Here is a 16437-nt window from a genome sequence, read left to right as displayed (position 1 = left end):
AGTCAAATGACCCTAATGCCCTCTCCGTGGGGGAGTTTTGGTGGTAAACGTGCCATGCTTTTCCTCCTTTCTTTCTGCATTGCCAGAGCTACCAAGCCCAGGACTATCTGGCATTCTGTCCCTGGGATGGAATCTTAATGCCACCCTCAGGCCTGGGTGCACTATGGAAGGCCACATGCTGAGGAAATCCCTCACACATTTGGCTAGACCAAAGGCAGCCACATTTTCCTTACAAGGGAGGAAGCCAGATCACCCTAGAGTGGTTTCAGGGGGAAATGTCACTCACGTGGACAGTAACCACCTGGACCTAGTTGACTTTGGGCTCTGTCTAGGCCTGGTCAGCTCCTTCAGAAAAAGCAGGTTGTATCCAAGCACTGAGGCATCATTCAAACGCTTCTGGTGTAGCTTCAGCAAAAAGGAGCTACCTACCTACCTGGCTGAGCCATGGGCCCTGCATCGGCTGAGCTCCCCTCGGAAGCAGTGTCTTCTCTGTAACACAGAATACCAAACAGCGGTGCTGTCCCAGCTCGAGAGCTTCATAGCCTCTTAAAAGGCCGCCAGGCACCTGGCTGACATCCCACCCAGGGCCCACAGACTCCCTGGAGCGTAGCTGATTCACACGGTGGAGGGACTGAATAGTGAAGGTGACTCAGGCCCCACTTGGAAGAACTCACATTCCCTTTCAGGGAAGGCAGACTCGAATTCCAATCATACTAGCAAGGTCTCCCCAGGCCAGTGCTCTGGGGGAGCACCTCTCTACCTCGCCCCCAACAATGTAACTCCAGGCTCCCTTAGAGCAAGGTTCTCTTGAGTGACTGAGAAGAGATTAAAACCTCCTTGCTTGGTGGTAAGTGACAGGATTGACCTCTCTCAAGGAAGTGAAGGTCAGGGTGTGGGTGAATGGGTGCTCTCACGCCACACTTGGGGGCGGGGGAGTTGTACTGAACTGCAGCCTTGTCTTTAAGCAGTTGTATCTAGGCAAATCTCCCAGCAGGAAGGCCCTCCTGACAATGCTGTGCTCTTCCCAAACACGCCTAAGCTGTAGACATAGGGCCCCTGCTGCTGTCCTTTCAGTCACAAGAAAGGACATGGATGAAGATCCAGATGCGGGGTCACTAAGTTCCTGACCCATGGCTAGATGACCCAGAGTCCACACAGACTGGTTGGTGCCCAGGAAGATACCGCACATGCCAAGTCTATCACTTCTGAAACGGAAGAGAACTCTACTGCCTTGTACTCCAGCACCACCCTGTACCCCGGCTCTACTTTGCAGCCCCACCTCTACCCTCCGCATCCCACCCCCCGCTGCCCCCCCAACTCCCCTACCCCCGCCGTCCCCAGGGCAGATGGCTGGGGCTCCACCATCCACAGGGAACAGGGTGAAAGTAAGGATGTGAAGTTGTTTCTCAGGAAGTTAAGTCTCTTTGCATGAAAGGGCTGGCTTCTAACAATTTTTCTAATTAAGAAGTATGCTTTTTCTGCATTTTTTGTTTTTCTTTCTGGGGGTGGGCATGAAAAGATGCTTTATCCCATACCCTGAGGTTGTTGGTAGTCAGCCACTTAGTTTGAGAATCAATCTCCTTATCACCTTGGCTTGGCAGGAACTTGAGACAGTTGAGGCAGGGGAAATCGGCGAAAGAAGAAAAGCAACATGGAGGGCTGTCTGCTTAAAGGTCCTGCAAGAAGGACCCCTTGGGCTTGGCTTGGCTCAGGCCCCTTCTGCTCTGACTTCAGCCTTCCCGACGCTGCTGGCTTGGAGTAAGAGAAGCCATACCGTGACGCACATTTGTAACCGATGCACACCACGCTCTCTTAGCCCATGGCCAACTCCCCTCGCTCAAATCCCACTGGGACAGAAAAATGTCTCTGGGCCAGCGGTGGAGTCAGGCTGAGCTCATAAGATACTGAAAAGTACCTTCCTGCCCCCTCTTTAGGGGCCCCCTCACTGGTAGATCCCCAAGGGCTGGTGCTTTGGGGAGGCCCAGGCCACCTGCAGCGCTTCTCCTGAGACATGCTGGTGGGTGTGCAGGAAGCTGGCTGCTAACTCCACCAGCACTAGCTGGTCAGCCAGCCGTGAGCCTGCACTGGTTTTTCATGCCTCCCCCCAACACCCCAACTCTGTGAAAATCTTAGCTCCTCTTCTTTCCACCCTCGTCCACTGACACGGCCTGCTTGGTGGTGGCAGAAGGAGGTGGGCAGCACAAGCTAGTGGCCTCTGGGAGCAAACGGCCTTAGCCTTAGCTAACCTGTCCAAGCCTCATGGGTCTCATCTGCAGGTCTAGGCGCTCATGGGGACCCACGCTCCTGGTTGTCTTGAAGACGAAACCAGCCAGCAAAATGCCTAGCGCAGCAGGTCCCAACATGAGTCAGAGCTCAGAACCGTCTTGTGGTCAGTCACCCACTTCCCTCCTGGCTGGCTCTGAAAGATCTTTTTCTTAGTCCAGGGACATTCTATCAGATGCTACCTGCAGCGTGCAAGTAGACACACCCTTCCTGACTGTGTTCCTGCCCTACTCCAGCCTGGGACAGGGTTAGACCACAGGGCTGTGGGGCCTTCCTCAAATGCTAGACGGATGGAGTATTAAAAGGGAACCTTCAGCAAGCGGCTGTCGTTTCCTCTGTTGTTGGGATAATCATCACATTCAGCGACATCTTTGGCTGGGCTTTGGGAGCGGGGAGAGCCACAGTGGGCAGAGACCCACTCAAAAAGCAGCTCTGTGGCTTCGCATATCTTTGCAGCCTGGAATAAACTTCTGGGTGAGGAGTCCTTTCCTGATTAAATGCACCCCAGATTCAGCTCCCCAAATAGAATTAGCTCCAAGTCCAAAGCCATGTGGAGGAAGAGACCATGCTTGTCACTGCTGCCCTTCACTGGGTCCCTGACTGATACTTATGCTGACCCAAGATGCTTTCCAATGCCCTCCTCCTCCAGAGCGGCCTGTGTTTCTTCCCAGCTCAGAATGAGGATCTCTTCTCCTGTCATAGGAGGCCAGGGAGGCCCCTGGAACCACAGGTCATGGAGGGCTACAGTGTAGGGCAGGCCCAGAGCGACTTAGAGCCTTAGCACCGCCACACAAGCTTGTCATGACACGGACTCCCTGAACTCCAAAGCCAGGCTCCAAAGTGGGCCTCGGATGCTGCCCTACTCCATAGGGTAACAAAGTGCCAGTCAAGTCTCATCATCCTGTGATATAAAACTAACCCAACCCATTACAGGGGTTCCCTCTTTGGATACACCCCACAGGGATGTGACAGTTGGGAGCAGAAGGGGTACTTACAGAACACAGAGTGCGTAGGCCCGGGGGATGGACTCGCTGGCACGCACAAGGAAGCTCCCGTCCTTGCCGGCCCTGGAAAGTAACTCCTCTGCCTTGGAGCGGGTGATGTTGCCATGGTTCCACACAGGGACCATGGCAGGCACAGGCCTCCTGGGCTGGGTCAGCAGCCACTCCCAGGACCAACACTCCAGCAGAACAGTTAAGGGCCCTAGGCTGAGCCCTGCCGCCTGTTGCCTCTCAGAAGTTGCCTTTGCTGCTACTACCAGCTTAACTGACTGACTTCCTGTTTCAGGCGCTCAGCGAGGGAGAGGAAACTGGGCTGCAGAGAACTTCCTCATTATAGAAACCAAGTGTGGGGCGGGGGCACCATCTACCTTCCCACCCGGCCCAGCCACCGGCTGCCTGCCCCACCCTCTCCCTCACTGGCTCTCAATTTCCCCTGAGTGGGACACTCCAGAAGCTTCCATTATCAAAGTTCTGCACGAGGGAGGCAAAGGCTCTTTTTGCATCAGGTTTCATGGCAGACTTCTGAAGTGTAGCCTAACATTTGTGAACCGGCCAAAGGAATGGCCACACAGAAACTTCTGCAGATATTCACAAGGGCAGTCCTGGTGCCTTTCCTCTTTGCACCATGCAACACACTTGTGCAGGCAAGCTTTATTGTCAGCTTGATGCAACATAGAATTACCTGGGAAGAGAGAGTCACTGAGCAATTGTCTACATTGGTTTGGCCTGTGGATACATCTGTGGGGAGGTTGTCTTAATGAAGTTAATTGATGTCAGAAGACTCAGCCCACCGTGGGCAACACTATTCCCCAGGAAGGCAGGCTGGTTTGACCTTTCTGGATTTATGCTGTACACCTGGGGGGAAAGCTTATGGAAGGACTTACATGTCCCCATGGGGCAAGCTGGCCACTTGGATGATGTATGTTACTGAGTCCTGCATCATAGCAGTCCAGATGGCCAGTCAGGTTATTCCCAGTGTGGCTGGACATGGTTACATTTGCTCCACCTCCTGAAGGCCACCATTTAGTACCAGATGAGTTCTGCAGGTTCTAAGGGAGCCACTGTCCCTTGGACCCCAGAGTTGAGTGACCTCATTCCCCAGGCCAGGCCCACCAAGGAGAGAATGGAAAGTTTTGGCTAAAAGTAGAAGTGGTAATCTCTCACTCCTTCACCTGAACCTTGTCACGTAAGATGTGACAACATACCTAAGCCAGGGACACCTGCCCCCCCCCAACACACACATACACACACTGGAGCTTGGTTGTTTCTTATTGTTCTCAGGCTCAGTTTCCTCTTCTTCAGCCTGCAAGGTGTGATTCCAAAGGGAGTTCCAGTGTGTGGAGGGCCTGCGAGGTGTGATGACCCATCCACAGCGGGAGCCTTGAGGCCTGCCGGGCACAGCTAGGAAATCCGAAAGTGGGTAGAACATTCTCTGGATCATGAGCCAGAGGGAGGGGGACACAGTGGCTGTGAGAGCTTTGCCATCTTGTCACTGAGGATGCTGACTCTAACTCTGTAATGGACCCATCAAGGAGGCTCTCATGTTCACAGTACCTCAGGCACCCCCTTCTCAGGATGTCTCTGTCCATCACATGTATGACATGTGGTCCTTGAGCACCTCTGCCAACTGCCATCACCACCCTTATCACCAGAGCCTCCAGGGTCCATCTCCAGGGTCCAGATCTATGGCAGTCATAATCTTAGTTTGTGTTTGACCAACTCAGCTGTACTGATGCCTCAGCATACAGGACTGTTCCGCTGACGGGTAAGTCCCCTTTGCCCCTCTCAGCACTCCTCCTATTGTGGTTAATCATGGCTGCCAACTTTATTAGCCCAGAAAGCACTTAGGAAACCAGTAAAGCACACCTCTGGGAGTGTCTGCCAGGGTATTTCCAGGGTTAATCGGGTCACAAGGACTCTGACCTAAGGACACATGGATCCCTTGATGAATTCATGCTATTGTGTTATTGGGAGAAGGTGAAGAGTGAGGTCTAGTTGGAGGAAGTAGGTCACTGGGGGGTTTTGGGGGTGCCCCTGGGGGTTCTCTCTTGCCTAAATCCCTCCCTGTATCCCTTTCTTCTGTTTTTTATTCAACATAAAAAAGCTCCTCCTCTATGATGACATAGACTGCTTAGCCCCGCCTCCATACCTAATACAGTGATGGATTGACACTTCTGGGACTATGGCTAGAAGTTATACCAGATATTCTGTCACAGCAATAAAAAAGTTTGACTAATGAAACATCCCACTTCTTGGGCCTTCATTACCACTAGGTTTACCTTTGTGTTATCATCGTTGTTATTTTGAGACAGGGTCTCCCTATGTGGCCCTAGATTTCTAGGGCCTGTAACATGCTACGCAGATCAGGCTGGCCTTGAACCAACAGAGATTCCCCGCCACTCCTGGGAATAAAGGTGTGTGCTACCATGCCTGGCTACCTTTGAACTCAATAGGATTCCTACCACATTGCACACCACACACATGTGGCACATTCATGCTTCCCCGACTTTCAAGGGCCATCCTGTCTTCACTTCCTTCCCTACGCACATGCTTGAGGCACGAGCTGTCTCCTTGTCCTCTCGTTTGAGAAAACCCCAACATAGCAGCATCAATGTTCCCCTGACGGTATGTGTAGCCTAGGTAGTGACTATGTTTTTGTAAGCTTTTGTCTCTATCAATAATGCATAAAGTTCACAGAGCCAAGTGAGCTGGACAGAGGAGTCAGTGGATACAAGGTATGACGGGTAGAGAGGAGAGGAGTAACAAATGTTCAAGGTCTGATGTGCACACAGGAAAGGTCTTCTTGATGCTCTGTTTCGTTTCCTCCAAAAGCGCCAGGGACCAGCCCTGGTGTTTTATTATTGTCCCATACACTGTCCCGGCTGATTCTGTTTCCACTGAGCACTAAGGGTCCTTCATTCACAGTGTCACAGCTCTGCTGAATCCGAGACCACATAGCTTCCAAATTTCCCTAGCACCATGCCTTTCTGCTAGTTATGTCCATCCCCACATTGCTCCCAACATCCCTGGAATATGGCTTCCAGTGGCTCCTGTTGACACTGTGCCTTCCCTTTGTTTCATGACCGTAATGCCCAGCTTGCCTACAGCATGCAAGAAAGTAATGATAATTCATTTACCTTTGTACAGGACCGAGGATTGTTAGTGTCCCAGGCTGACCTTGAACTCTTCTCAGCCTCCTGCCCCTACTCGCCAGGTGCTGGGCTTTTGTTTTCTTGTAACGTTGAATTTACTGTTCTGAATTTTATAGCATGAACGGAGGACAACACACTGGCCAGCCATATTCTCTTGACATTTTGGGTTATAATTGTTTCACTCCTATATGGTGATCCTTTTCAAAGATGACTACATCTCAGCCTTCCACACAAGAGGGCAGCCCCATTTGCCAGAATTGTTCACTGTACACCCGGCATGACTTCACAGCAACTGGCAGGGGGGAGGGCAGAGGAGGACACAGCAACACAGCTGGGATGGGAGCCAGGAGAGATGCTGATGGGAGGAGCCTGTGGACATGGTACATCCAGATTCACAGCTGCTATTGGAGAAGAAAGCTGCCTGTCTTCTAGAAGGACGTCTCCAGAGGCGAGGAGTGGCTATTTGGATCATATTAGCAGGGGCACAGAGGCTAAAGGGCACTTGAAGCCACCATTGCTACACTTGGTACTTAGGGTCACACAGAGGGATAACCTGTGACCCAGGCTATTTCTGGAAGCCAAGTATGAATTTATTAGCATGAGTCTCTGTGATCTTTTGGGCAATTAAGTAACCTCTCATATGGGGCAGAGGTTCTGATCCAAGGGAGAAAGTTAGAATACCTCTGTTAGCTATGGCCTGTTGATGCCCTTTTTTAAACTTTATTTTATTTGGGGTATTGAAGGCTCTACCTCCCTCCCCCCCAACCTCTTAACCCTGGGTAAGAGAGAAGGAAGCATAGTGGAGAAAGGAAGTGAGGCCCCTTTGCTTCTCTCAGCTGTTTAGGGTCAATTGGGTTCTTTTAGGGCAAAACCAGTCTCCGTCAGCAGCAAACACAGCAAGCAGTCTCCTCTGAGCTGCTTCGTTGAAATGTTTCTCTCCATCTATCTCCAAGCTGGCACACCTCCCATCTCTGGTTTCTCCAAACTGCTATGCGCCACAAGCCACAGGCCACCAGCACATGCCCCCCTTTCTCTCTCCAGGCTATTTGTCTTCCTCAGAGTCTTAGGCCACACACCTCACAGCACAGCATGAGGCAGGCCGTTACCAGCTGTCAAAGACCACGCCCCACAGGAGGCAGTTATCAGCTGTGGACAAACTGAAGCCCAAACTAAAATCCCACACTTGGGATTAAAACAAAAAACACATTTAAGTAACACACCTGAGTTTACAAAGAACCCGAAACTTCCATTGCAATGGCCAGTATCGGGGCCCTGGAGGAAGGCTTGGAAATTTTCTGGGAAATCAAGTTAGTGACAGCAACAGGGTGGTCTGGCAGGCCTCTGGCATGGGCACTGGGCCATCTCCAGAGCTCTTGAAGGAACAGAGAGAGTTGTGTTGGAAGAGCCGGCTCCCAGGGCTGGTGCCAGGCTTCACAGGTCCTGTGTCTGAAGCCCCGTGAAGGGCAGAGTACAGGAGCAGGCTGGGTCTCTTCATTGGAAAAAAGAAGAGAGGTCAATGGGGACACGAGCAACCCACCTCAGGTTCTTCCACTGGGACAGAACAGACCACAGGGCTGAGAAGGGACTGCTAAGCAATGCGTGATCGCAGCAACATGTAATACATACGGATCTCATTGTTTCCTTCAGTTCTGAGAACTGAGCTTGGGCCTCACATATGCTAGGAAAGCATTCTGCCATGGAGCTACATTCTCACACCCCAATGTGAACCTACATACCTGTCAATACATCCATCCCATGGATAGATAACAGATGGTTGGAGAAACAGGAGAACCACCGTGAAGTCCCAGTTGGAGGGATGGCACGTGGTGGGGAGCAGGAGCTAAGGCAGTGGAGGCCACACCACACATGACCAAACAAACGACCACCAGTCTTCATGTTTCCCTTCCTCTCCTGTGTCCAGCGGACCCCTTTATGGCTCTTCTGGGCTCCCCTTGCTACTCCAGCCTTGGAAGAGAAGTACATGTTACCTACTTACTACCTGGAGCCCCTACTGGGCAGGGAGCAAGGACACTCACGACATTACCAAATGCAAAGAAGGCCATAATTATATCAGCCCACTTGACTAGCAGTGGTACCCAGAGATTTGGTCAAACCTTACTCCAGGTGTCCCTGTGAAGGCATCTTAAAAGAAGAGCTGAACGTTTAAATCAGTAGAGTTTGAATAGATCAGATGATCCTCCCTGTGGTGGCTTGGCTTCATCCAAAGGCTTGAAAGATTGAAGAGAGAGAGAGAGAAACTGACCTCCTCCAAAGAGAAGGGCATCTGCCAGCAGGCAGAGTGCCTTCATATGCTGACTGCAGCATCCTCCCTTGCCTGACAGGTTTAGACTTGCTTGTCTGGAGAGCCAGTATCTGTCTGTTTATGTATATGTGCATGTATGTATCTGTCTATCTATCTGTCTATGTATCATCTATATATCTATGTATTCATCTATGTAGTATGTATGTATGTATGTATGTATGTATGTATGTATGTATGTATCCTTCAATTATCTGTGTAATACAGTGGTTTTCAACCTTCCAAATGCTGCAACCCTTTAATACAGTTCCTCATGTAAAATTATTCCATTGCTACTTCCCAACTGTGATTTTGCTACTGTTATGAGCTATAATGTAAATATCTGATCTGCAGGATATCTGATATGTGACCCCTGTGACAGGGTCATTTGACCACCAAGAGAGTCAAGACCCACCGGCTAAGAACTGCTGATCTAATAGATATATGTGAGGCCCAAAGTTCAAGTACCAGTACTTGAAAAAACAAAACCAAAAACAATTAATCCTGGGTGTGATGGCGCACGCCTTTAATCCCACCACTTGGGAGGCAGAGGCAGGTGGATCACTGTGAGTTTGAGGCCAGCCTGGTCTACAAAGTGAGTCCAGGACAGCCAAGGCTACACAGAAAAACCCTGTCTCGAAAAACCAAAACCAAACCAAAACAAAACAAAAAACCAATTAAATGCATATATACTACATGATGATACAGTAATGCATTGCTTAATAAAAATATATTCTAAGAAAGCCATTGTCTGGCTACCGTGAACACCATGAAGTGTCTTTACACAAACCTAGATGGAGTAGCTTGCTACACATCTGGGTTGTCACCTTGTTTGTTTTGTCTCCAGGTTTGAGGGCACACATCTAACATGGCAGGAAATGCGTGATGGTTAATGTCCATTGTCAACTTGATGTGATTTTGACACATTCAGGAAACAAACTCTGGGAGTGTCTGTGAGGGTGAGGTTCCAGAGAGATGTAATTGAAGAGGTTGTCTAAGCCACTGCTCTCTTGATGGGATAAAACACCACGACTGAGGCAACCATGGCAGACAGGGTACCATGAACACTCTTGCCTGTGAGTGCAAACTTTCCACTGTTGGGTTTAAGTGAATTCTGCTAAGCCCTTCACTGAGGATTTCCTTATGTTTTTTTTTTTCTTTTCTTTCTTCCTTTTTTAGCTTTATTATTGTTTGTTTGTTTGTTTGACCGTTTGTTTTTTGAGACAGGGTTTCTTTCTGTAGCCCTAGCTGTCCTGGAACTTTCTCTGTAGTCCAGGCTAGCCTTGAACTCAGAGATCCAGCTGCCTCTGCCTCCCAAGTGCTGGTGTTTAAAGGTGTACGGGACCATCACCCAGCTCTTTTCCTTTTCTTTTTCTTTCTTTTTTTTCTTTTCTTTCTTTCTTTCTTTCTTTTTCTTTCTTTCTTTTCTTTTCTTTTTTTTTTTAATGGCTCCTTCTCTCCTTTGGCTGTCTTGGTTGTCTGCTCCTGCAGGAGCTCCTCAGAGTTAACCTTGTTCACACCCTGCTACCCTGCTGAGTTTTACAACTTTTCTATCTTGATAAACTCCTCTGATGTTGTGGATGATGCTTTCAAGTAGCCTCTTGACGCCATTCACATACAGTCCTTGGTGACACCGATGCAGCCAGAGCAAGGATTATAGAGGTTGCAAGCCTAGATCTGTGTCAGTCTTGCCACCATCACCGTCAATTGTAGCAATAGCTTGCACTGAGCTCCTGCCCAGGGAGCAGGATTTAAAAGCTGGCCCATGGCTGCATCAAAGAAGTCCACGCCACCACTGTGACAGAATATCTGAAAAGAACAGTTAATTAAGAGGACAGTATATCATGGTAAGGAAGGCAGGGCTTGGGGGTTCATGCTGTTTGCTACATCTTGATGGACAAAGAAGCAGAGAGTTTGAAAAAATGGGGAGGGGGGCTGATCTGTAACCTATTGCCTCCCATTTCCATTTCTACATCCTGTTAGAACAGCACCACTGACATGGGACCATGTGAGCCTGTGGAGGACATTTCACATTCAGATTGCCACAGAGGGCAGACCACCACTTTGATATTGGGTTGAGATCCCCAAGTAAAAGGAGGAACGTTCGCCAATAACAAACAGACCCTGAAAAGCATGGCATTTGGCAGCCAGTACTTCTCTATCTCTCTGGCTTGCCAAGTCAGGAGGCATCTTGTCAGAGGAGCCGAGTCACCTGGGACTCCTCACACTCCTGTAGGACCCTGGCAGTGTCTGCTTATCAACATACTGGAAGGCTCTGAGGTTCTGGCCAGAACTCAGAGGATTCAACCTGTAGCTTGCCATATCACCCCTAAGCAATTCATCCATCCTGTCTGTGAAAACCTCTAGACTTGGCACTACCTCAGCCTCTTAGGGATGAAAGGTCTGTTCACACATCACGCGCCCCCAAGAGCAGGCATGCTTCGCCTGCATTCAACTCGCCCTCTAGGGAGTAGTTTTCCTCCATGAATAGCAATTCTTCAACCGCTGAAATCCCTTATGCGGTGTATGACTGTATATATGTGACAATATCACCAGGGACACCCTGTCAGGGGTCTTCTAACACAATAATAGAGCTCAGAAAATGTCTTTCTCCAGGTGATGTCATGGGCATTCTGACGGCATAGGTTGGCGCTCTTTTAGCTTGTCCGGGGATGAGGCAGGTGGTGACAAACCCACCGCACAGGGGGTTGTATAAAAGCACAGCAATACAGTCATATACAGAACAACATATTTGTTTATTTATTTGACTTTGGTCCTGTTATGTAGCCCAGGCTGGCCTCGAGCATGAGATAGCCTTCAGTCACCCTCCTAAGTGCTGGTATTACAGGTGTGTAACAAAACATTTTTATAACGATAAGGAATATTTTGTAATGACATTAAACGGCTATGTTCCTGGCTTAGTATTTACCACGCTGTGCTTTTTACCACTGCAGTATGTTGCACTCCTACTTTTAAAAAGGTTTTACTGTAGCCAGCACCTTGACGAGATCATTTTCTCCTGTGCCTGATTTAAATCTCCTATTAGTCCATCCATGCGACCCTCAGAGTACCCGGGTCCATCACACGGCCGACACATGCAGCAGGCCAAGCCTCCTAGGTCCATAGAGCTTTACTTTTATTGTGGGCTGCATTAAACATCTTCCAAGCTAAAGGTCAAGGACACCCACAGGGAGGAAGGCACCTCTGCTTGTGAGCTAGGAAGGCTCCCTTCCCATCTGAACCCCTCTCCCCTTTTCCCTCCTCTCTCCCCATCCAATCTTCTCTCTGTCCCTTCCAGCCCCCACATACCCTCTAAGAGGCTTTAGTGCACCATGTTCTGCTGGCCTTTCCTAGTTCCATTTCCGTTTCTGCTGCTGGACCACATGCTCAGAGCGGTCTTTACAAGTCCTAGTAGCAGGCTTTGGCAGACACAGGTTTCCTTCAAGTTTGCAAGTTCGTTGCAACTGGTCTTTGGACACTTGGCTGGCTTCCTGCCACTGGCTTGCCTTGAGGATGGACGATGGGGCGGGCGGGGGAGGGGGGGGGCAGGGGGGGGAGGTCTTAGTTTAACCTATGTCCCTTTTGTACGTCTGAAAAACTCTATTGCAGCAGTACAAACCAGACCAAGAATTACGCACAGGGGCAGAGGGCAGGGTCTGAAGCTCAGCGCTGTAGAATTTAGCCCCATCAGAATCCTGCGTTGTATCTAACTCAGTAAAGTAGGGGAGAAACTCTGTGGAAGGGTGAAAGGTTGTGAAGCATGGCTGGCCAGAGGCTTGTTCAGGATAAGACTGGTCCAGATGATCGGAACCTGGAGGACAGGGCCTTGGTGAGTACAGGTTCCGGTGGGCTCCAGAGGGCAGCTAGCATCAGTGGGCATCTCTAGTGCTTAAAACCTTGCTTTGAGAAAAGACGGCACACCACAAGTCCACATTTTACCCTCCCCTTCTAAAACCCGAGGTTGGGGGGGGGGGTCTGAGACTTACAGCTTCCACCACCAGGGGGCGCCTTGAACTCTGGCCTCCTCAAGCCTGAGAGCTTTCTAGACCAGCAGGTCACTTTTCAAATAAAGCCACCCACAGGGACGGGGCTTCGGAACCAAACTGGGTTAAAGGGTCATGATTTCCGTAACTGTGCTCCGCGACATGCTTGAAAACGGGAAGCCTGGCTGTGAGCAGCTCCCCAAGAGTGACAGACAACCGGGCAGTGACCAGGAAATCTGGGTAGGATCAAGTTTGGGAAGAATTGAGTAAGACACAACACAGACATGAGTCCATGTCAGGACTCTTAGGGGCAGGGCATGATATTAATAATACAGTATGAAATGAGAAAAGACCAGAAAACAGATTTGAAATACATCCCAGTGGGGGAAAATGCTCTGAAGAGGCTCCGTCTGGTGGCAGATTCCAAAGACATTACTTCTCTTGCCCCAGGACTCTGTTCCCTGAGTCAAGCCCCAGACCGGAGGGTCAGCTCACCACAGTTGCCAGGCTACTTACTGCACCACGCACTGTGCCAGGCCTGCGCCTCCTCCAGCCTGTGTTCTGGCCTTCAGCACTTCCTAAGTGTGAATCATGACAGCCTCCCTTGGCAGGGCCTGTTGCCGCGCTTCCTAAACGCCTTTTCTGCCAAGGGCTACGCACTTTCTACAATCACGTGTCAGCTGCTTCCAGCTTCAGACTTTTTACCTCTTTCTCGACGCTTCCTCAGCCCACAGCTATCTTCTCTGATCTGCCAAAACCCTCAGTGTGAGTTGCAGAATACGTCCAACCCCTCCCTCCCCCCCCCCACCACCCCCACTACCACCCCCGCCGCCAACCCGAGCCTGTCTTCCTCCCGTGCCACCTGCCCTAGCCAGAAGACTTTGAGTTTCCAGGGTTACACCCTGGTTAGTTGATTATCAACCCTAAACTTCTCAAAAACATTTCTAAGATGGCTCTCTACTCTGCTTGGACCTGCTACTGCCTCACCCTGGACCGTAAGCCTTCCCTGTCAACAGGCTCCTCTCATGCCCTCACCACCCTACTGGCATGCTGTGGGCACTTGTCCTAGCTCAGCCTCCATGACGGTGGCTTCAGCACCTCAAAAGCAGGTATTTGTTTCTTGCCATTCTAGAGGGCGAGCGCCTGCAATCAGGGTGCGGGAATGGCTGGTTTTGGGGAGGGCCGTCTTCCTGGCTGACAGAATGCCTTCTAATTCTGTCCTCGCCTGGCTTCCACCCTTTACTTTCAACTTACCAACTCTGCCAGGCTCAGGAATTCACCTTTACGGCTTCATCTGACTTCGGTTGCTACTTAAGTGTGCTGTCACCACAGTCACTTTGAGAGTCACCGCAAGTCACCCTATAACAATATTCGGATTGTCGCAATAGAGTGCTTTCAGGTGCAAACACTCCGCTAAAATTTGTGTCTGAGTTACCTCATCCAGGCCACATAGATGCTCCTCAAGGCAGATATAACCTCCGTCTTCATGCCTGAGAAAGCGAGAAGCGGAAAGATTAAATAAGCAGCCTGCAAATTAGCAGCAGACTGGAGCTCCCAGCTTACACCTGACGATCTCAAAGGGACTGCGTGCCGTAGACCTTGAATTACATAATCAGGGCTTTGGTGCTAGACTCTGAGATTCCTCAACTGGAAGGCTTTATTCTCCCAGAATCCTCTCCTGTCTGCAAGCTCCTAAAGCCTCCACAGCTCAGCCTACTGTATCCTATGACTTCAAAGCCTTAGGAAACCACTACTGCCTCTCTTTGTTATTCCATTCTCTTCCAGGGACCAGGCAGGAGCCCCCTTTACTCTAAGCCTGAGTCTCAAATCTTCAGCAGTTCTGCCCATGGTAGCTATAACCCTGGGAACACAAGCAAACAAGATCATGGCCTCCAAATCTTGCTCCATTCCTCGGGGCCAGTCTTAAATCTCCTTTGTCCCCAGTCTCTGCTCCACCCTCACCTTCTCCAGTCCTCACTTCTACACACCCAGTCTCCCTCACACTCACTGTCCACAGCCGCAACCCAGGTCTCAGACTTCCACACAGCCCCTCTCTGCCATCTCTGTCCTGAAATATTCCAGCCAGACTTCCTGAAATGACTACTGATCACTCCAGAGAAACAACTAGCCTGCCAGCCCAGCCCTAGAATAGTAACCCAGGTGTTCAAGCCATGTGGGGGGACTTCTAGACCTCTGCTGGGCACCAAAGCACCCCTCCTCCATCTCATGTCTCTATGCTCCCCTGGCTAGTTCACTTCCAGAATGGTCAGCCATTTACATTGCTCACTTTGCTGCCCACAAAGGATAGCCACTCTCCCAGGCCACCTTCCTCTGCATCCACATGTGCTTTCCTTCCCCCATCCCCATTGCTCTGTTCCTCCAAGATCTCCTCATCACCGAGTTAGGACCAGCTCCCAAAGCTCTCATGGTCCTGTTTTTTGTTTTTTGTTTTTTTCTTTCACATCTCCTCCCCCACCCACTGCTCTTCTTCATCTTATGAGCAAGGGTAAAATGTTTTCTGTTCTTAAAACCCCTCCTTGTCACGGGTTCTCAGCTTCAGCCATAAATATGAAAGGTTTCAAGCCAGACCAGCTTAATAAAAACCTTCAGGGCACAGCCTGACATTCCTTCCAGGTCAATGGCCAGATTGAGAACCATAACTTCTTGCCTCACCGTCACCCTGCCTCTTAGCTTAACTAAGGATTCTTTTGATCTAATCGTCCTCACTTGGTGTTACAATGCCATAACTTCCTACCAGGACCTGCCTTACCCTCTCCTCTGGTGGAACCAAAAACGTCTCCAGCCACCTCACAGCTTTCTTCTAACCCACTCTGTCACAGCCTAGCCAGAGACGCCACAACAACAACAACAACTTCTTCTTCTTCTTCTTCTTCTTCTTCTTCTTCTTCTTCTTCTTCTTCTTCTTCTTCTTCTTCTTCTTCTTCTTCTTCTTCTCTCCACCAATGTTCTAGGCTTCCTCAGTGTTGCTTTCCTCTAATACCATAGTCTTCCCCATACTCTCAGGTACTTGGGAGTTTCCCAGCTGCTGTTTTTCCTTTTGTCTAGGCCACACTCCCCTGGGATACCTTCTCTGCCTGTAGCCTGCAAATCTGTGTTCCTAGCCAGACCTCCTTCTAGGTTCCCGCCCACACACCGTACTTGCCGCCTTTGTGGATAATCCCAGAGGCATCTTCACCCTACTTCTGTGAAATCTCCCATCCTCACACAAAAACCTGCTCCTCCCCGTGCATCACCTATCCAGATTGTAGCCACCAAGCTGGCTTCTTCCAAGCCGAAGGGTGACATCCTCAGTCCCACCTCTTTCCTCCTCCCACATCCGATGGATTTTAGAATGCCTTGGGATTCACTTCCTTCAGGGCCTGCCTCCATCTGTCCTTGCATCACTGTCCCTGGGCTATTTCAAGAGGACCTTTCCTGAGCCATCTTCCCCCACTGCCATCTCTTCACATGTCTACCAGGGATGTCTTTCTGACATGCAAATCCACCAGGTTCAATCCTTGTCTGTTTTTCTCTCTCCTGGGATAAAACGCCAGCTTCCTGCTCATCATACAGAGCTCCTCCTAGCCTCACCTCCTTTCCCAGCCCTGCTCTTCTGTCCTCCCACTGTCTGTCATACCCCATTGGAACCTTGTGTCTCATACATTCAGCATCTATTGTTTGAGAATCTGTATCCAGAGACAGATCAGGAAACAAACTAT

The 16437-nt window shown here is 50.0% G+C and overlaps 1 protein-coding gene and 1 long non-coding RNA gene across 2 annotated transcripts in view; both read right to left on the bottom strand.

The window, feature by feature from the left end:
• The window catches only part of INPP5D (inositol polyphosphate-5-phosphatase D), a 112813-nt gene extending 109189 nt beyond the window's left edge, over window positions 1-3624 (bottom strand). The window contains exon 1 of the mRNA XM_084780466.1: window positions 3279-3624. Within this exon, the coding sequence (XP_084636592.1) occupies window positions 3279-3412 (134 nt within the window). The 5' untranslated portion in view covers window positions 3413-3624. The remainder of the gene's footprint in view (window positions 1-3278) is intronic.
• Window positions 3625-7625: 4001 nt separating this feature from the next.
• On the bottom strand, window positions 7626-14282 carry LOC311596737. The gene is made up of 3 exons (XR_014778953.1): window positions 14154-14282; window positions 12045-13466; window positions 7626-10544 (listed from the first exon to the last, which is right to left on the bottom strand). It is a non-coding gene; the product is annotated as an uncharacterized lncRNA (long non-coding RNA).
• Window positions 14283-16437: the final 2155 nt, after the last annotated feature.

This window comes from Acomys minous (assembly GCF_964271855.1).
Source record: "Acomys minous genome assembly, chromosome: 4".
Taxonomy (NCBI): Eukaryota; Metazoa; Chordata; class Mammalia; order Rodentia; family Muridae; genus Acomys; species Acomys minous.
The sequence above is the reverse complement of the archived record's forward strand: the minus strand, read 5'-3'. Positions and strand labels throughout refer to the sequence as shown.